General features: G+C 46.9%; 2 protein-coding genes across 5 annotated transcripts in view; one reads left to right on the top strand and one right to left on the bottom strand.

The window, feature by feature from the left end:
- The window catches only part of NEU2 (neuraminidase 2), an 86,976-nt gene extending 70,089 nt beyond the window's left edge, over window positions 1–16,887 (bottom strand). For both annotated transcript variants that reach the window (XM_027047469.2, XM_027047476.2), the window contains exon 1: window positions 16,344–16,887. The gene's annotated coding sequence lies outside the window, so the exon portion shown is untranslated. The remainder of the gene's footprint in view (window positions 1–16,343) is intronic.
- NGEF (neuronal guanine nucleotide exchange factor) overlaps window positions 1–20,736 on the top strand; it is a 107,632-nt gene that overhangs the window by 50,271 nt on the left and 36,625 nt on the right. Inside the window, exon 1 of one of the 3 annotated variants that reach the window (XM_053215972.1) lies at window positions 20,310–20,524. The exons of the other annotated variants lie outside the window; for them this stretch is intronic. Within the exon in view, the coding sequence (XP_053071947.1) occupies window positions 20,418–20,524 (107 nt within the window). The 5' untranslated portion in view covers window positions 20,310–20,417. Of the gene's footprint in view, window positions 1–20,309; window positions 20,525–20,736 lie in introns of those variants that run through there. 3 annotated transcript variants of the gene reach the window in all.

The raw sequence follows: 20,736 nt of genomic DNA, 5'->3' as shown, positions 1-20,736 counted from the left end.
GTTATTTGTATTATACACTTGGCCTTTGAAAGACATGGATAGGGGTCAGGGGCAGTGACCTCCACACAGTCAAAACTTCACGTCTAACTTCTGACTCCCCCACAAAATTAAATACTAGTAGCCTACTATTGGTCTGAATCCCTAGTGATAACATAAATAGTTGATTAACCTATTTTGTATGTGTACTATACCCTGTATTCTTATAATAACGTGGACTAGAGAAAAGAAAATGCTACTAAGAAAAATCATAAAAGAAAATACACTTACATTATTAGCCCGTATAAAAAAAAATGCACATAGAAGTGGACCTACACGGTTCAAACTCACGTTCAAGGATCAGCTGTACTTATAATTTTCTAGATTCTTTCAAAATATAAAAAAGATAATCGTTTAAATGTCTTGAGGGAAAATAAAAGGCCACAGGGCTCTACATCTAGACTCCCCGGCTCGACTCTTTGTCCATCATTAACAAGGCAAGTTACTTAGTCATTCTTTCCCTTAGTTTACTCATCTTTAAATTGGAGATAACAATAATGCTTAACTCATTATATGTGTTATGAAGGAAACAATAAGTTAATATCTACAGAGCACCAAGAACAATGATTGTTACGCAACGTGGGTGTTACCTGTTATTACGTCTCACTCATTTGTACGTGCTGCACTCTACCCCTCCTCCAGCCCCGCCATGTTGCCTGCAGAATTCTGTTCATACTTCAGGCCTCAGCCTCTTCCAAAAAGCCTCCCCTAACCTACCGCCCCTCTCTCGAACTCCCTGCTTCAGGCTGCATTAGAAATTCCTCTCCTGAGCTCTCATAGCACCATGTAATACCCCCATCATATATCCTAATTTATGATTTCCCCACGACTTATTTGTCTATTAGATTAGATGATGACTAGTTCCAGGGCTGGGCTGGTATCTTTATTCACTGTCATACCCCAGGCTTAAGACAGCCGAATAAACAAATGAATGAATGACCTAGAGTCGTGCCTCCCCTGTCAGAGAGTACAAATGAAGCACCCACTTTTAAGTCATGGATGTTATTCTAAGGAGGACCCAATTCTAGGGAGCACCATTCACATTTTCAGCTATGTAAAAGGTAGCCTGGAGTTGAGCAGTGCACAGCCTGAGCTACTGTGCACCCCAGCCCTGACCACAAATGAACAGTTGCCTTCATAGATGATCTGTTCTGTTATCGGTATATCAATAGGAAGGACGTATTATTTTTGTAGTTAGCTGCTCTGAAACAAAAATCATTCATTTTGGTAGATGTTTCATACATGCAGAGTGTAGAGATCCATTCATTTATATGTTCATTTCATGAATATTTATTGAGCACCTTCACTCTTCTGAGTGCTGATTTCTATCAGAAAACTGTTTATTTGGTGACTCAGGGATGTTTAGCAACCACTTCCCACAGAAACTTCCCGGAAGACTCCAGTGTCCTAAAACCCACGGTCCAGGGGCCCACTGTTGGGCCTTAGTTGTGTAGCTCTGATGCATTGTTGCTTGGAAAGGCTTCCAGGCCTCAATTCCCTTAGTCATGCTCCATGGAGGAAACTGTGGCCTTGACTGCACATGTCCTGGAGCAAGCCCAGAGCTGCTCTTCTAGGGAAGACGATGGCTCTGGGCAGATCATCCCCAGCAGGGGACAGGGATACTGAGGATTTTGTCCCACTTCCTAATTTTCATGAAAGGATATATGTCAGCCATCCTCTGGACTTATTTATTCATTCATTCGTTTTGAGCATATCGGTTGTGTAGGAGTAGCTGTCTCAAATTTAAATTATCAATATCCGGGGGCACCTGGGTGACCCAGTCAGTGAAGCGTCCAACTTTGCTTAAGCATCCATGATCTCGTGGCTCACGAGTTCGAGCCTCACATTGGGCTCTGTGCTGACAGTTCAGAGCCCGGAGCCTGCTCCGGATTCTGTCTCCCTCTCTTTCTGCCCCTCCCCCTCTCATTCTCTCCCTCTCTCAAAAATAAAACATTAAAAAAATTTTTTAATAAATAAATAATCAATATCCAGAGGCAGATACATCAACCCCTTTACAAAGACAGGTTAATCAAAGCAATTAATTGTGTTTCTAAGACTTTCCAGCAAAAAGATGCCCAAGTAAAAAAACACAAAGTCCCAAAATGTTATTTGGCAAATAAGACTATTTCTTATAATCTACAATTAGAAGAACATAGTAATCACTGTGAGAGTAATCAATATCTCCATTGAAAGGGTACTAGATGCTCTGATAGATCATCTTCCGAAAGTCCTAGAACTCCCCTGCTGATGGACAAAGAGGCATTCAAGACAACAGAGTGAACGCCATTGACCAAAAACATGTCTGAAATTTAGAAGATTAACCCTACCCACAGCCTCGTGAGAAACACATGAAAAAAAAATGCGTGGAAAACACGCAAAACAGTGCTTGCCACACAGTAGGTGCTTGGTAAATAAATGTTGGTTGGGGCGGGAAGAGCTTGAGTTTCCTCTGCAATTCTTACATTAGCCTGATTCCCAGGTATCGTCCTTGGACTTCCCGTTCATGTTTCCAGGGTTCAGTAGCTTTACTCAGCTTTATTGTTCAAGATCTGCCTTAACCACCGCACAGCGCGTGCACATCCCAGGTCCTTGTCTGAGGCTCGAGCCCCGTCCTGGCTCAACAGAGCCCTTCGAGGGTGCGGGGCAAGGCCTCACTCGGGATAAAGAGACACCTGGCATTTTGATCATCCGGGCTTTACCCCTGGGCTGCACCAGGCCCTCCCCCACAGGCATCGGTGCTTGGACTTGATGATTTTATGCTCTCCTTCCACCCTTCAGCTCTGCAGCCAAACCTCCACAGACACTTTTTTCCACATCATGCCTCTGGCTTACTTTAAGGGAGGCTATAAAAAAGCTGCTGCTCAAAACTTCCTGTTACACTGACTTTAGCAATAGCAGCCTTCGTACAGTATGAGAATCCACGGCCGCAATAATTTGTTCTGCCCAGAAATGATACACTGGGGTTTCCACTGCACTTAGGGAAGTGGAAGGAGTGGGGTGCAGGCTACAGAGAGAGGAAAGAGCATGCGAATGAGCCATGGGGCCCTGGGCACCCCGTTGGTAGGCCCGCCCTGAGAGGGAGTGTCAGATCTCCCCGTTTCCTTTCTTCTCTCTGACAAGGGTAATTGGTGCTGTCGGCCTCTTAAATCCCGACACTGCCAGTCATGCACCTCTAAAACCTCCAAATTAAGATCTTGACTCTGTGCAGTAGAATAATAATCGCAACCTCCACTTGGGCCAAGTTTAATTGTTATGCCAGGAGTCAGAACTTCCCCAGGTTGCAAAGACACACGTCTGCCCAGAGCAGGCTGTCACCCTTGGGGGACAGAGAGCTAGGAACCTGTGTGTGAGCAAAAGAAATGAGACGGCTGGACGGGGGCGGGGCGGGGGTCAAGGGAGAAGAGCGAATCACAAGCGGCTCATTTTATACAAAAAGTCTGCTCCACCTGAAGGGCCAGAGGAAGTGCCTGGGATGATGACACACGACCTATGGAAAACCCAGCACTGCCGGCCCACCAGAGAGGCAGAAAGGACCCAGCGTCTCGGTCCGCTTTGGAGTTGCTGCTTTGGCGAGCGTCAAACTCACAAAACGGGGGCAGCAACGCTAGTTGTCCTAGAACTTTACTGGCAAAACGCTGAAGGAGGGTGTGGGAACCCACCTGCAAGATGGCCCCCAAGGACCCCAGCACCCAGTATTCACAGCCTCCCACTGAGTGCGGCCTGGACGTCATGGCCATTTTTAACTGCCGGGCAGACATAATGGTTGTGGATGCAAGTCAAGGTCACAAAGGGCAGTGGGCATCTGTCTCTCCCTCTCAGGGCTCACTCACTCTGGGGAGGCCAGATTCCATGTGGCGAGAAACTGAGGCTTCCGGCCAACAGCACATGGATGAGCTTGAAAGGGGAGCCTCCAGGCCTGGCCAGCAGCTGGACTGCAGCCTCGTGAGAGACCCTGAGCCAGAGCCACAGGCTTCCTGACCCTCAGAAGCTACATGAGAGAATGAACGTTGCCGTAAGCTGCAAAGTCCTGGGGCCGCTTGTTACCCAGCAGTAGACAACCCCTTTATCAGGAACATTCTAAAACCTGGGATAGAAGGTGAATTCGATGTAAACACATCAGATGCTGGCAGAAATGCTTAGCATCAAGTCCTTCTAAGTCCACCTGACTCTCTCCTGTTCCCCATGCCTGAGGGTTGCCCTGTCCCCCAACACACACACATGCCACACAGCCCTTAGCAATGACTGTTGCCAAAGTATAAAACTCCATCTTCCTTGTCACAATGGGGACAAACCCCAAGGGGTAGTTATGCTCTGGAGCCCCTATGGGGCAGCTGGGACCAGGGCTCTGCCTGAAACCACTTCCTTGCTTGGCACTCTCCTCTCCCTGGTTTGCTTCCCCTCTCCCCTCCACTTTCCCCGGAGCTCTTCCTTAATGAATCATCTGCACCAGTCTTTCCCTCCAGGGAACCTGACCTAAGATACCCCATGTGAAAAATGAACATTAAAAACATTGCATCTTACTGGGGCACCCGGGTGGCTCAGTCAGTTAAGCATCTGACTCTTGATTTCGGCTCAGGTGATGATCTCAGAGTCCTGAGATCCAGCCTTGAGTTGGGCTTCACGCTAAGCAGGGAGCCTGCTTAAGAGTCCCTCTCTTTTCCTCTCTCCGCCCCCTCCCCTGCTCACTCTTTCTCTAAAAAATAAACATAATTAATTTTTAAAAATCACATCTTACTGAAATTTCCTTAGGGTTATCAGATTCTTAAAGACATTCTTCCATTCCCATAATTCATTTAGATAGCTTTTAAACAAAGAAACTGTAAGTTCACAGCTTTAAATACAGTAAAACCCTGGATTGCGAGTAACTCGTTCTGCAAGCGTCCCACAAGACGAGCAAACATCTCCGATAAATTTTAACTTGATAAACAAGCGATGTCTTGCAACACAAGTAGTACGTGATGTCAAACATCACATGATCACAACTGAGTCAATAGTTCTTAAAATTCGCTTTGATATACGAGTGCTTTGGATTGCAAGCATGTTTCCAGAATGAATTATGCTCACAAACCAAGGTTTTACTTGGATGTAATTTACCCAGAAGTTTTCCAAAAATTATTTACTAGGCCTTTGTTACGTGAAAGACAATAAAACAAATCCTTCAGAGACTACAAAGATGAAATAAGGTGTCCTCAAAAGAGGAGTCTTCTCAGAAAGCGTCGGTGTAACCTTATCGGTATTTTCTTGTGCGATGTTTTGGGGTTTCCACGTAATGATCATTCAAGTCAGCAACAGCCAGCTGCACATGCGTTGGGTGCCACAGTGGGTGCTGAGGCCCGACCATCTACAAGGGCTTTGTGGGCAGTGGATCCTCAACAGTCACTTGTGGAATAAATAAATTACTAAACAGTTGGCAGTTGACATAAATTTGTCAGCTGTTCTGCCTTGCATTTTTTTTTCAAAAGCATGTGGTGAAATCTATCATATGTTAGTGAGAAAAAGACTGACCCGGCAGACAAGGCGAGTCTGGTTTTGATGGTGACAGGTTCAGATCCAACTGTCTCAGACAGAGGAAGGGGGACAGGCAGTGGCCAGGGGATCTCCTGCAGGTGACCAGATGTCTCAGCAACTAGTCAGGACTGAAGAGCCTCCCCTGAGCCTCACCCCTTACAGATTTCTTCTATAAAATCATGACACGACTGTCTTGCCTGCCCAAAGGCAGGTGCTGGCCCAAAAGACATGGTGAGGTTCCTCTCTGCCCTCCAGACCCTCATCTCCAGGCCCAGCACCCCTGCCCACATTCCAGGAGGAGAGAAGAACCAGGACTCCTGGGGGGGCCAAGGAGGGTGGCTACAGGGCTCACCCCACCACCCTCCACTCAACATCCTCTGATTCTTGATCTTTCCTACAAAATGAGCCAGTTCTGTTGTTGTTTTTTTAAAGCTCATATAAACAACATGGCACACTGTATTTAAAATCAGTTAGGCAAGGGGCACCTGGGTGGCTCAGTTGGTTCAGCGTCCGACTTCGGCTCAGATCACGATCTCGTGGCCTGTGAGCTCGAGCCCTGTGTTGGGTTCTGTGCTGGCAGCTCAGAGCCTGGAGCCTGCTTCGGATTCTGTGTCTCCCTCTCACTGCCCCTTCCCTGCCTGTGCTCTCTCTCTGTCTCAAAAATAAATAAAAAACATTAAAAAAAATTTTTTTTAATCAGTTAGGCAAACACGCACACCCTAGATTTAAACCAAGCATTGGGGTGCCTGGGTGGCTCAGTCGGTTAAGCTTCGGACCCTTGACTGCAGCTCAGATAATGATCTCACGGTTCATGAGTTTGAGCCCTGAGTCAGGCTCTGTCCCAACAGTGCAGAGCCTGCCTGGGATTCTCTCTCTCTCTCCCTCTCTCTCACTGCCGATCATTCTCCCTCTCTCTAAATAAGTAAATAAATAAATAAACTTAAAAAAAGAAAAACAAGCCAAAGACATGAAAAGATTATTCACAAAAGAACTAGGCAAAACAATCAAAAAGCCAAAAACAACAAACAAAAAAAAAACTTTATTGGTAAAGAAATAAATGTAAAATAGAACAATATATCATTTTTCATGTATCAAATTGGTGAATTGTTTAAAATTCTAATACTGGGTCACCTGGGTGGCTCAGTTGGTTTAAGCGTCTGACTTTGGCTCAGGTCATGATCTCACTGCTCGGGGGTTTGAGCCCCTCACTGCTCAGGGGTTTGAGCCCCATGTTGGGCTCTGTGCTGACGGCTTAGAGCCTGGAGACTCCTTCGGATTCTGTGTCTCTCCCTCTCTCTTCCCACCCCCCACTCATGATGTCTCTCTCTCACTCTCTCTCAAAAGTGAATAAAAATTTTTAAAAAAGTTTTTTAATTCTAATACTATTAGAAAGAATGCAGAGAGAGATACTAGTTGGGCAGAAAGCAGTAAAACCTTTCGTAATTTCATAATATATGTGAAAAGCAGAAAAATGCTCTTAATCTTTGACCAAAAGTCTATCCTGAAAAAAATCATCAGACATCAGACAAAGACGTTTATCACTGAGTTATTTACACTTCATTTCATCAGATGGGTGTTTACTGGGCATTTACTATGATCCAGGCTTTGCTCTAGGTACACGGGGTTTATATACCATGGGCCTTGGCACCCCAGAGCCCCCCAGTCCGGCAAGGTGACTGTCAAATTCCATTTCACTCCCTTGGCCTTTATACCATCCTGAACTCAATATTCTATACCTTACACCTGACTACATTTAAACTTGATCATTAATACGTTTCTTTAAAACAAATGTGCTATTTCTCTTAATATTCTTTCCTTTCTCCCAATTTTTATAAAGAAAAAATTAAACATACAGAACAAATGAGAGAATAATACAATGACCTCCTACACACCCTCAGCCTAGATTCAAAAAACTAGCACCCTGCGTATTTGTACTTTCTCTCTGTTTCCACTAGACCATATGAATGTAAATTGCAGGCATCGTAACAGTTCACACTTGAATATACAAAGTACGACTTCTTTTTTTTTAATGTTTATTTTTGAGAGAGAGAGAGAGCCACACAAGCAGGGGAGGGGCAGACAGAGAGGAAGGCAAAGGGCTCTGTGCTGACGGCAGAGATCCTGACGTGGGGCTTGAACTCACAGGCCGTGAGATCATGACCTGAGCTGAAGTCGGAGCCTTAAAGGACTGAGCCGCCCAGCTGCCCCTCTAGAGTTACAACTTCTAAGAATAAGGCTGTTCTTGTACAGATTCAGAAAGTCATTATCACACATAAGAAAATCCACAGTCTCTCCATAGTCTATCTAATGTCCAATCTACATTCAAATTTCTCCTGATTGTCCCCCAAATGCCTTTCAAGCTGGGATTTGTGAATCAAGAATGTCACCAAGTTTCAAGGACTGCATTTGGCAGCTTGCTCTCTTTAGACTGCTGTAACCTAGAACATCTCCCCATTTGGTTTACCGGAACTGACCTTTTGAGAATCCAGGGTTGTGGACTGTGGTATGGCCCCCACTATGGATTTGTCTGACTGCCTCCTCGTGCAGTGTTTTGACTTGTTCCTTTACTGCCCGTCTTTTCTTTAAACGGGAAGTTAGGCCTAGATGCTTAATTAGATTCAGTTTACCCATTTTTAGCAAGAATGCATCCAGGTGATGTGTACTTCAAATTGCATCTTATCAGGAAGCACTAAAGTCAGCTGGCCTACTATTCCTGGTGCTAAATTTGGTCATTTAGTTAACTGGAAGCTGCCAGATTGTTCAGAAGTAAAGGTACAATTTTTTCCTTTCACAACTACTAAGTTATCCACAGAGACAGTTTGAAACCACAAAAATATCTTCTTCCTATTAACCTTTAACTCAGTGGCTTTTAACATCCATTAATAATCCTTCCTGAGTTAACCATTACATTGACAATTGCAAAATGGGAATGTTCTGGTGTTCCTTCTATTTATATTAGTTGATATTCTTCTATCAAGAAAACTCCTCTTTTGTTTTTTGATTTGCTTTGTTTTTTGAGTATCAGTATGGATTCACAGTGGGTTTGTTTTCAGTCTGTCTTTTTTTTTTTTTTTTAGTTCTCTATTTTCTTTAATGTTTTTAAAAGTTTTTATTTATTTACTTCAGAGAGAGAGAGTGACAACGAGCAGGGGAGAGACAGACAGAGGGGGACAGAGGATCCGAAGCAGACTCTGTGCTGTTGGCACAGACCCTGACGTGGGGCTCAAACCCACAAACCATGAGAGCATGACCTGAGCCGAGATCAGGAGTCAGACGCTTAACCCAGTCACCCGGGTGCCCCACTTTCTTATACTTTCTATATTCTAAACCTGCAGCCAGCCATTTCTCCAGAGTCCTAGCTCCTGTTAGCGAAAATAGTATTTAGAAACCAATATCTGGGGGCTGTCTGTTGCTAGCACTGCTTTTCAGTGCACACGGCTACGAAACGTGCGTGCACACCTGCACGCACATATGGATCCCTTCCGTTCCCATTCAACACACAGTGCTCCTCCTTACTCTCGATTCATGTTTGCATCTCCCTTTTCCACAAGTCAGGACGCTGGTTCTCAACATCAGTATACTGTAGGATATTTCCTTAGTTTACAATTACAGAATTTCACAATTACTCTGTGCCATCCCCTGCAACAAGCCCACCATATTCATTTCCTAGGGCTGCGGTAAGAAAGTACCACAGACAGAGTGGCTTAAAAACAATAGAAATTTGTTCTCTCTCAGTTCTGGAGATGAGAAGTCCAAAGTCGGAGCAATGGCAAGGCCATGCTCCCTCTGAGGGCTGTAGGGGAGAGTCAGTAAGTCTCTTTCCTAGTGTTTGTGGGTTGCAGGCAACCCTTGACTTTCCTTAGCTTAGTAGATGCATCATTCCACATTTAAAAAAAATTTTTTTTTTTTTTAAAAAAAGGGGGAGGCTCCTGGGTGGCTCAGAAGGTTAAGCATCTGACTTCAGCTCAGGTCATGATCTCACGATTCGAGAGTTCGAGCCCTGCGTTGGGCTCTGTGCTGACAGCTCAGAGCCTGGAGCCTGCTTCAGAATCTGTGTCTCCCTCTCTCTCTGTCCCTTCCCCACTGACTCTCTGTCTCTCTCTGTCTCTCTCTCTCTCTTTCAAAAATAAACAAACATTAAAAAAAAATTTTTTTAAATAGATGCATCATTTCAACCCCTGCCAACATATTCACAGGGCAATCTCCTGTCTGTGCATTTCTGTGTCCAAATTTCTCTCTTCTTACAAAGATACCCATTATTGGATATCTAGTATGAGATCTTCTGAACTCCGTTACATCTGCAAAGACCCTATTTCCAAGTCCCATCACCTTCATGGGTATCAGGGGCTAAGATTTCAGCACCTCTTTTCAGGGGACACAGCTCAGCCCACACCACCTCCTAAGTAAAGTTTAAGATTTCTTTGCTTTTTCAGTCCCAGAATAGATCTCAGTAATGGTATAACATATGCTATTCAGAAATTCCTTAATTTTTTTCTGTTATCAATTTGATAATTACTTAGATTCATTTATTTCAGTCTTTTTTCAATGTTAGACTTTGTTTTTTCTGCACATGTTCAGTTTTTTCTTTATTAATGAATTCTTATTTATTGACTAGGTAAACCATCTCCATGGTTTACAAGTCAAAACTATGGGAAAAGGTATGCTCAGAAGTCTTACCCTCGACCCCACCTCTGGAAGTAACCAATTTACTAGTTTCTCTGTTTTCCTTCCTGGGATTCCTACTTGAGATTAAAAAAAAAAAAAATGTGCATGTGTACCTGGGTAACTTCCCCCTTTCTTTAGTTCACATACTACATATGCCTTTTCACACCTTGCTTCTTTCACACAATGCTGGAAATCACGCATGTCCATTCAGAAATGCCTTCCTGAGCTCATTTCTACAGCTGCATAGTACTCCATTGTGTGACTACCTCATAATGTATTTACCCAGGCTCCTGGATATGGAGGTTGTTTCCAACATGTTGCTATAACAAATAATGCCACAGTGAATGACTTTGCGCATATCTTGTTTCATATTTCAGGGTAAATTCTTAGAAATTGCTGGAGCACAGGGCAAATGCACATTGTCTCCATAAGCCTGGGCTGCTATAACAGAATACCATTATATAGAACATTTCATTTCACAGTTCTGGAAGCTGGGAAATCCAAAACCAAGGCAAGGGACCTCTCTGTGGCGTCTTTTATAAAGACACCAATCTCACTCATGAGGACTCCGCCGTCATGACCTGATCAGCTCCCAAAGGCCCCACCTCCAAATGCCAACACCTTAGGGTTAGGATTTCAGCATATGAACTGGGGGGAGACGAACAGTCAGTCCGCTGCACATTATGTGCTTTTGCCAGTTACAGGCAAATTCCCTTCCGTGTGAGGTTGGACAGTTTTGCTCTCCCATCAGCAACATATATGAGTGCATGTTTTCCCTGAAGATGTTCAGTTGGATAATAAAGTGGGTTTCAATCCAGAAAGCTTAGAGCCCTTCACCTTTAAGACAGGTGCATAATCGATGGAGAGTCACAGCAGGTAAAGTGCTGAAAATGAGGGCCTGGGGTTGAGGAAGGGACATTGTGTAGTCTAAGGTGTTTTCAAGGGGAAGGAATTTTTCCGTTCCGTGCTGTCATTTCTCTGACTCACTGTGTCAAGGAAGCTCTCCTCTCTCCTGGTAAGAATCCATCACTTCTAAGCAAAAACACTCAACTGATGACAGGTTAGAATCTCTTTCTTTTTTAAGAACAAATGCTAATTTCAAACAGAAGAATGTATTTCTGGGGAGCTTAAGACCCTCCTCTGAGACCCCTACAAAAGATCCTCATGGTTAAGAAGAAAAGAGAGACCTATTAAGGACTGTCTTTTTATCCGGAGCCTAATAGAGCAACAGGCCGAGAGATCCCGCTGACTCTGACAAATAAAAGCTACTCCAGGCTGAACAACATTTTAGAAAGAGCAATAATTTAGCATGCAATCTTCACTGCCCGGAAAAAATGAGACAGGGTTTAAAATTAGGAAAAGAAGCATCAACTGGTCTGCTTGGCGGAGGGGTAAACAATAAATAGCTAAAGAAGCAAAAGTGAAATTTCACTTCTTTGCTGGTAAACTGATCCCCACCGTCCTACACACACACACACCTGCCCCATGTAATAATGGTCCTCCAGCTAAAGGTGCACTGAACTTTCTAGGGAGCAGCAAGGAAAGGTTTGTATTTAGTGGGTAAAGGACAAGGGTCCATGAGGTGTTTCTAAGACTCTAACTTACCCATCATGCACTGGGATGATACCAATAGCATGTCTGTGTGCTCTCCAGCCTCCCCCAACTCTGGCTCCGTTCAGCAAACATGTCCAGAGCCTCCAGCATGTACAAGGTCTCTGCCCGCACAGTAAAGGAGGCGACATCAATCAGGTTGAGTCCTGTCTCCTTGCACTGTCCCACAGGACAGAGAATTAATTCTCCAAGAAAGTAATCAAGCTTTAAGAGAAGCCTTAGTGAAGTGCTACAGGAGATCCTGAGAGTGAGTGAAAACAGCCAGCAATGGGATGGGATGGAGGGTGGGCTTCCCGGAGGAGGAGGCATCTGAAGCAGCACAAGTGGGATGTAGCCCCGCAGCCAGGCAGGGGAGGGCTGTGGCATTAGAAAGACCTGCCTTTGACAGGAGGCAGTAATTTCTCTGATGACTCCTTTATGACATCATGACTTCAATTAAAAAGGCAGAAAAAGCAACCTGGTTACAAGTCATACTTGTGGAATCATAGAAGGAAAAGGGGAATTTCTGGGAAAGGGACTATTTTTATAACCAGGCAAATTACACTATCAGGTAAGGGCTTTAGTTTTAGAGATGCCGGGATGTAATCTACTGTAAGATCTGAATTCACGATTCCTTGGAAACTGACGAGCTTTTTACAAGATTTATGTAATGAATTGAGGTGTTTCCCTGCCCCCAAGTAAATCTAGAGAATGCCAAAAGGCTCAGCCCCCTTTTTCAAGGTCATCAGGATTCCCTGTGGTTACATGAGCACTTTAAATTCATGCTCTAAATTTATGCACATTAAGATATTGATGTTGTTTTTGAAAGTAACTTTTTCCCCCTTGTTACATAAGTGACACATTTATTGCAGAAAAAAAAATTTTAAGCCCATGAATAAAAAGCAAAATTCCCTCAGAATCCAACCAACTGCAAGTACTGTGAAATGTTCTCGTTGATCATTCTTCCAGCCCTCTCTCGAACATAAATGCATGCCTAAAGTTTCATGTATTGAAGTCTATTTATAAACAAATAAGATCATACTACCATCCAGAACCTGCTTTTCCATTCAATGTATTACGGACATCTTTCCAGATTATGGAATATTTTCTACATCATTTTTAATGGTATTCCATTTTAGAGCTGTGTCACAATTTAAAGAGCCGATCTCCTGTTACTGGACATTTAGGTTGCTCCAAACATTTCACTGATAAAAATAATACTATGGTAAACATGCTTATAGCCGTTTTTCTCACACAGATTCTTACAGTTTATTAGGATATATTCCTAGAAATAGAACCTCTTTGCCAAAGAGTAGGAGCATTTGCAGGTTTATGATATGGGTTGCCAGGGTGCCCTCTAGAAAGGTTGAATTCACACTCTCACCCCCAGACGCAAATGACAGTTTCCAAGCCTTGGCTAACACTGGCTGTTCATTTTAAAACACTTTCACTGCTGTGTCTCTGATCTGCTTTTGAAAAATCGTGCTTCCTCTTTACGATAGCTAATGTTTGGTGCTGATATGTATGCCGTGGTGGCCAGTTCCCTTATTAGAGTCCTCAAAATAGAAATATCAAAAGTAGTAAAACCTTTGAATTTCTGGGGGGGGGTGGGGGGGGGTGTTTCTGTCAACATTATGATGGGCAGTTAAAACCCGGAATGGGGCACTTTGTCTGACGGCACATCTCGTTCTTGTCTCTAACACCTTTCGTAAAGTGATGGGTCTCCACCAAACACCTACTGGCCTTTTTTATGAGATTCTAAATCCTTCCGCTTACTCCTGGTGACTCCACAAGAAACATTGTTTCTCCTGGATGTTAAGGGTGAGGTGAATTTGTTTCCGTAGAAAATGAAAAGTGACCCCACCACACACTTCTTGTTACGAAAAGTACTTCTTTAAAATCTAGTTATTTGGGGCGCCTGGGTGGCTCAGTCGGTTGAGCGTCCGACGTCAGCTCAGGTCACGATCTCGCGGTCCGTGAGTTCGAGCCCCGTGTCCGGCTCTGGGCTGATGGCTCAGAGCCTGGAGCCTGCTTCCGATTCTGTATCTCCCTCTCTCTCTGCCCCTTCCCCGTTCATGCTCTGTCTCTCTCTGTCTCAAAAATAAATAAACGTTAAAAAAAAAATTTAAAATCTAGTTATTTGCGATTTTCAAGGAACAATGTCTGAACAATTGCTAGTTATTAATTTTGTTAACTACATGCCATTCCTTCAAGTCTGCTTTGCTTATGAATGGACGTCGTTTCCTTTCTCATTTCACACCTATACAATTTTGCTACATTTGGCTAATGGTTAAGGCAATAGGCAATAAATTAAAAAAAAAAATTTTTTTAACGTTTATTTATTTTTGAGACAGAGAGAGACAGAGCATGAACAGGGGAGGGGCAGAGAGAGAGGGAGACACAGAATCTGAAACAGGCTCCAGGCGCTGAGCCGTCAGCACAGAGCCCGACACGGGGCTCGAACTCACAGACCGTGAGATCATGACCTGAGCTGAAGTCGGACGCTTAACCGACCGAGCCACCCAGGCGCCCCAAGGCAATAAATTTTCTAATAGTGAATGTATTTTAGTGCTAAATGTTGGCTTCCTAAGTAGTAGTAACAGTAGTAGCAATAATAATGATAACAATAATAATAATAATAATAATAATAATAATAATTTCTCTTTGTAAAGTACATATAGGACTCACCATATGTAAGAGTAAATTAGATCTAACTATATAGTGTATAAGGTAATTTAAAATGAATAAACTTAAGCAAAGGAAGTGGGATATTAATTCCTTTACAGTTTGAGTTTCAACCAAGAGTGTATAAACCCCCATGGCCACAACCTAAAATGTAAATTATGTGTATTGAGGCAATTCCTTATTTACTCTAAATTTCATCCTCAAAATACCCTGCAAATGACAGTGTTTTTCCTTAGATTGCCCTTATTTCAAGATGCTCCTAATGGTCAAAAGTCCATGACATCACCCGCAGCCAAAATTCTTGGGCCCTATGTGTCCCAGGCTCCTCGGTTGGGAATATTCCAAAGAAATCCATAGCCCAGGCCTTCTATCGTTTTCCACAGTTTCAGATAAACACACAGCATGACAGCTTCTAGTCCGTGAGTCATTTTGCGGAGCCAGTTTTGAGAAAGACATTTCTCTCAAGGCCATACAACTGTCTGCACCTCATAATCGAAGATAAGGCCACCATTTTCCCAGCCTTTTAAGGACACCATAAGGACACATGCTTTGGAAATTCCAGCGTTTCACTAGCCACGCAACCTCACCCAGGCTGCCTCTCACAGCTGGAAGCAGAGCGAAGCTTGGCCACGTATTTTTGATTCTGAAAACGTAATTCAGCAGAACAGTATCAATCTCCAGCAAGCAAGCCCAACAACCTCAATCACTGAAACCTATCCAATGTGGGCATATCTCCTTAAGCCAGACGGAGATTCCTATGTATCTCTTTGTCCCTCTGAGCTTTTCCCTATTTAACCAAAACGATAATAACTGTCCACCATAGCAACCATGCCAAAAAAGAAGATGAACAAACACAAAATATTCCTCACTTTACCAAAACAGTGAATCCGGTTTAAAACGAGGTTTGGGTTGGGTTTTTTTTTGACTCCCCAAAACAGGTCACAGCTACCTGCCCCAAACTTGAGGCAGCTACCCCAGAAGCCTGCTAGTTCCCAAAGAGATCAGTTAAAGAAATCTTCATTGACCAAAGAAGGCCAAGATGTCCCAGCAAGGGAACGCCAATGATGCATTCAGTAACTGTAGGAGAAAGACTGAAAAGAACACATCGGTGTAATACCTACCGACTTCCCCCGTATTTGCCTATTCACCAACTATTTCCTGATGCCTCCTGGATGTGCTGGATGCTGGGGATGCAAAGATAAATGACACCTTCATAGCTTTCCCCCAAATCTCAGGTTCACTGGGAAGAGATACCACACTAGTGGGTAATAACAGAGCAGGACTAACAGAGCAAAAGGCAGGGCCGGGAGCTCTCAGGGGTGACCCAGCTTTCATCTGGGCAGCCCCAGCCTGGACTCTCCATTAACTTCACTGGCCACGAATGACCAACAAGGTACTGGGGAGTCGCTGAAGGTAACAGATGTGTGGGATCAGATATGTCTGGGGAAAACTACCCCGGCCACTGTGCTTAGGGCACACTGAGGGGGAGACTAAGGCATCATGGAGAGGAAGCCTGTGAAGGGAACACGGCCACCATACTCTAAATCAAATTAGAGGCTTGTGATGTGTGGGGACAACTTATAAGTCCGCCCCCACTTATGACACCAACTGCAGAAGCTGAGAGTCCCCAAGACCCCCCTCAGGTTCAAAAATTCAGTAGGAGGACTCAGGACTCGCTGAGAGCTATTATACTCACAGTGATGGCTTATCCAGTGCAAGGCTACAGATTTGAATCAGCCAAGGGCAGAGATGCATGGACAGGGCCCAGAAAAGTTCTACTTGGAATTCCCAGTGTCTACGGAGTTATGGACCGTGCTGCCACTCCCTGGCAGCAATGTGTGACAGCCGGGAAGGCTTACCTGAGCCTTAGTGTCCAGAGTGTTTAAAGGGGCTCCGTCACCTGGAACAGGCTGGCCACACAGTCCTCAGCCTCTCTGGAGATTGAGCTATCATCACACAGTCCAAGGCCCCCACCTTATCTGCTCCCAGGTCTCCAGGCAAGCAGAGACACTCCTATCAGACGTCACATTCCCACAGTCCGGTGGCTCAGAGATCACCTGCCTGGAGCCCGAGACAAAGGCTAAACCTCTCTTTGTGTAACATTAACTCTTTACTACAGAGGGTTGCACTGCAGGAGACAGGTACGTCTTGTCCTTTTCCTAACTTTCTCCCTGAATTTTGGGGGGCCATTTAACCTCGAGGCAGTGGCCCCTTGCGGATGGACTGTCGGGGCTACCTAGGTGGTTTCAATGTGTTGATTTTCAAAGCAACTAAAAAGCCTTTTGAGAGTGACAAAAATAAACTACAGTTCATTCATGGCGTTAGAAGACACAGGTAATTAAACGCTATCAAGCACTTGTTTCTAGATATTTCCAACGTTTATGTAAGGATTACCCTCTTACTACCAAAAAAAAAAACAAAAAAAACCAAAAAACCAAGTCATTTTCCTACTAGATTTAAAAATACAAATGTGTCTGGGGCGCCTGGGTGGCGCAGTCGGTTAAGCGTCCGACTTCAGCCAGGTCACGATCTCGCGGTCCGTGAGTTCGAGCCCCACGTCAGGCTCTGGGCTGATGGCTCAGAGCCTGGAGCCTGTTTCCGATTCTGTGTCTCCCTCTCTCTCTGCCCCTCCCCCGTTCATGCTCTGTCTCTCTCTGTCCCAAAAATAAATAAACGTTGAAAAAAAAATTAAAAAAAAAATACAAATGTGTCTTGACATTTGAGAGCCTGGTGACATACACGTGACCCTAAAAAACACTTAGCATAAGTGAATAGAAATGTACAGTTCCTTTGTCCCACACAGCATAGCACACTTACCAGCAAATACTTCAAAAGTCTGCCGTTAGCCAGCTGTGTGATCTTGGGCCTGTCATTTTAACCCCCTGGTTCGACTTCGCTTTCTGTAAAACAAAAGTATCGGATCAGATTATTTCTAAATTTCCTCTGGTTCTCCCTTTTCTCCTTCAGAATAAAGTAACCTTTTGTAAATACAAGTGAGGACCCTTCAAGGCTGAGCTTGCTACATAAATAAGAATCCATCTTGTTTCCAATATTTAACTTTTATAACCCAAAGGAAGAAATACACAACCTTTAGGTTAAATATATAAAATAACTGAATATTTTTCAAAACATACCATTCGTTCCTTAGCAAATCGTATGCGGCACCTACCACGTACTAACCAGGTATAAATATTTGAAATATTTATCCGTATCTTGTGAACGATCCTGAGCAGATGTTGGTTAAATGGAGATTTTAGTAAGAGCCTGTTAAGCACCAAACATGACAGGAAAGAGAACACGCAGCTTTTCGCTTAAAGTTATATGCCTTCAGAACTCAATGACTTTCTAAACCGATTTTATAATTAGGAGGATATTTTTAGCTTCTTTTTCAATTGGAAGGTTTTATTATGCTCATCTTAATATATGTAACTTCACTTGAGTATTTTCTGATTTTGAAAAAAATGAATCTTTTCCCCTTGGTGAAGCAAAGTATGATGGGAGCAGCTTCCACAGAGTGCTACATCTTTAAGGGCTGGTGAAGCCATCCTGACTGCAGGTCCCAGTGATGCCCATACAGTGTTCTTCCTTGGGCCCTGATGGAAGATGAGTAGGACACCAGGGTGCTCGCCCTGCAGGAGGCAGGAACCCATCCATGGCTTAGTGTAAGGATGGCCCTATTCACAGAGAATTCTAGTGCCAGGTAATGCTGCTGCAGGGGAAAGGGCCTGGTGGGGAAGCCCCAGTGTGCCTCCACCTGCAAGAGTGAGGACTTTACTAGGGGAACAGAGTTCCAGCAGAGGGAACAGCACTTGCAAAGCTCAGAGCCCGGACGAGCGTGTGGGGAAGCCAAAGCCTCAGAGTTGCCGGCAAGGGCAGGGGCCCCGAGGAAGCAGGCAAGGAGAAGGAGGCTGGTGATGAGCCTGCTACAGCACCAGGAAGCTGGTGGCCCTGGGACTCCAACACAGGTGTTTAAGCAGAGAGAAGGGACCAAAGCAGACCCATAATTTAGAAAAGGGACAGAGACAGGGATGGACTGGGGAGAGGTCCAAATGCAGGGGGTGCGGGGTGCGTCCTGCCTTGAAGCACTTCAGGGATCCAGGGGGCTCAGTGAGGCACTGACACCTGGAGTGACATGAAGAAGGCTGAGGCCAGCTCTCACCTTGGGCCTGGTGCCCTGGTTGGCTGCTGGGGGCGGTGGGGACATGTGAGGGCACTGGTGGAATGATTAAGAGGCATCCCGGTGCAAAGGGCCAGAAAGCAAACGAAAATGTGGAGTTGAAGAGAGGACGTGTGGAATGAGTCAAGGAAGGAAGGGGTTTGGCTCGGAAAAAGAGGAGAGCAGATGGTTGTCATGCAAATAATCTGAGGCCTTAAGAGCAAGACTTTAGACCCTAGAGGGGAGGGACAGTGAGGTAGCGGCTTTAGGAACTGGATTTCAGACAACCTAAGCACCCTTCCCCAGAGTCAGAACGGGGGAGGACGGACCAGGCAAGGTCCATGGGGTTCCCCTGATACTGTCTGGGGAGGGGAGTTCTCTCCCAGGCCACAAGCCTCCCCTCAAGCTACTTTCTTTCCTCCCCACCCAATCCCTGCCCCTCTGCCTTTACCACCACCACCACTGCCACTGTGTTCCAGATGGCTGGCTAAGGAACCCATCAGGGCCAACCTACTAACCAGTAGCTAAACCGCTCCCACCAGGAGTATTTGCATCCCCAAAGGAGGAATTGGTTCATTTAAACAAATGCCCGGTGGGTGGAACGTGCAGGGCAATGCTCAGAGAAGATTTTTTTCCTCTTTGCGCCCCAGGCCCCAGGCCTCGTCAGGAACAGGCCGGCCTGCAGAAGCAGGCGCTGTCACCGGGGGCCCATCAAGGGAGCGGGCAGGCTGGCCTCAGAAAGGGACACAGGACTAGGCCGGCCGTCTTGCTGTATGAAAATGCCCCTAGATTTCCACGTCACTCCGGATCACTGACATTCCACTAGACTCCCGTTACCCCTTTTGTTTGCTTTGTGCATCCAGAAGCGGACTGAACTAACCACGAACGTGCAGATTCCAGAGACAATGTGACCAGGCAGGGAAACCGGGTGCAAGTTTGGGCGCACTTTGTTTCTCCCTTCTCACCCCTCCATACCTAGCCCCGGCCACCAGGGCCTCGGGGCCTCAGGCCTCTCCCGGAGAGGCCTCCGGTTGGCCCCGTCTGCATAGTCTGTGTCAGGAGCCGGGGTGCAGGGTGTCTCCAGGACCCCAGGCTCCACCTCGGACTCCCTCGGACAGGGGCACCTCCAGCGAGGACGCACTCCACCGAGGCTGGGTCCCCGGGCGGGTGCCTGTCGGGGGCGGCGGGGCTGCAGGGTCTGCGCGGCGTGGGCAGGGCGGAGGTTGGGGGGGGAGGGGGGGCGGGGCAGAGGGTCACCTCGCCGGTACCTTCCAAGTTCTCCGTGCGAGCCGGGGGGAGGGGGGGGAGGGGGGGTGCGGGGGCGGGCAGGCCAGGCGACGAGGAGGGGCGGGAGGCGAAGGCGCAGGTCGCCGGCCCCCGCCCGTGCTGCCTGCCCCTCTCCCAGCGCCCAGCGCGGGCGGGCCGGCCGGCCGGCCAGGAGGTCCGTGCGGCAGTCGGCGCCCGCGGGGCCCCGGTCGCGCCCAGCCCGCGCTCCCCCGCCCCGCCGCCGCCCGGCCTCGCCCCCGCCGCGCGCGCCCCTCCCGCCTCGCCCGTTGCCGTGGCAACCCGGAGCCTCCGGGCGCGCGCCCGCCGGTCCGCCCGCCCGCCCGCCCGCGGGAGCGCTCGGCAGCGGCAGCGGCGGCGGCAGCGGCGGCTCCGGCTACAGCCGCGCGCGCTGCGACCCCGTTCTGGCGCCCGCCCGTCGCCCCCGGCCCGGCTCCGAGCCCCCAGCGCGGCCCGAGACCCGGCCCCAGCGCCCGCCCGGCCGCCGGCCCCCATGGAGCTGCTGGCCGCTGCCTTCAGTGCCGCCTGCGCCGTGGACCACGACAGTTCCACCTCGGAGAGCGACGCGCGCGACTCGGCGGCGGGACACCTGCCGGGCAGGTGAGGACCAGCGGCCGCCGCGACCCCCGCGGCCTAGCGCCCGCCCCCGGCTCCGGTGCCCCCGCCGCCCGCCGCTTCCACCTGCGGCCGGGGTCGTGCGGGCTCCGCGCCCGGGGGCTGGGGGTGCGCGCCAGCCCGGGCCGCCGACGCCCGGATCCCCGCCCCGGGACTCCTCCCGCGCCCCGCTCCCAGGCGCCCTGGGCGCGCGCGTC

This window comes from Acinonyx jubatus, chromosome C1, assembly GCF_027475565.1.
Source record: "Acinonyx jubatus isolate Ajub_Pintada_27869175 chromosome C1, VMU_Ajub_asm_v1.0, whole genome shotgun sequence".
NCBI classification, from domain to species: domain Eukaryota; kingdom Metazoa; phylum Chordata; class Mammalia; order Carnivora; family Felidae; genus Acinonyx; species Acinonyx jubatus.
The sequence above is the reverse complement of the archived record's forward strand: the minus strand, read 5'-3'. Positions and strand labels throughout refer to the sequence as shown.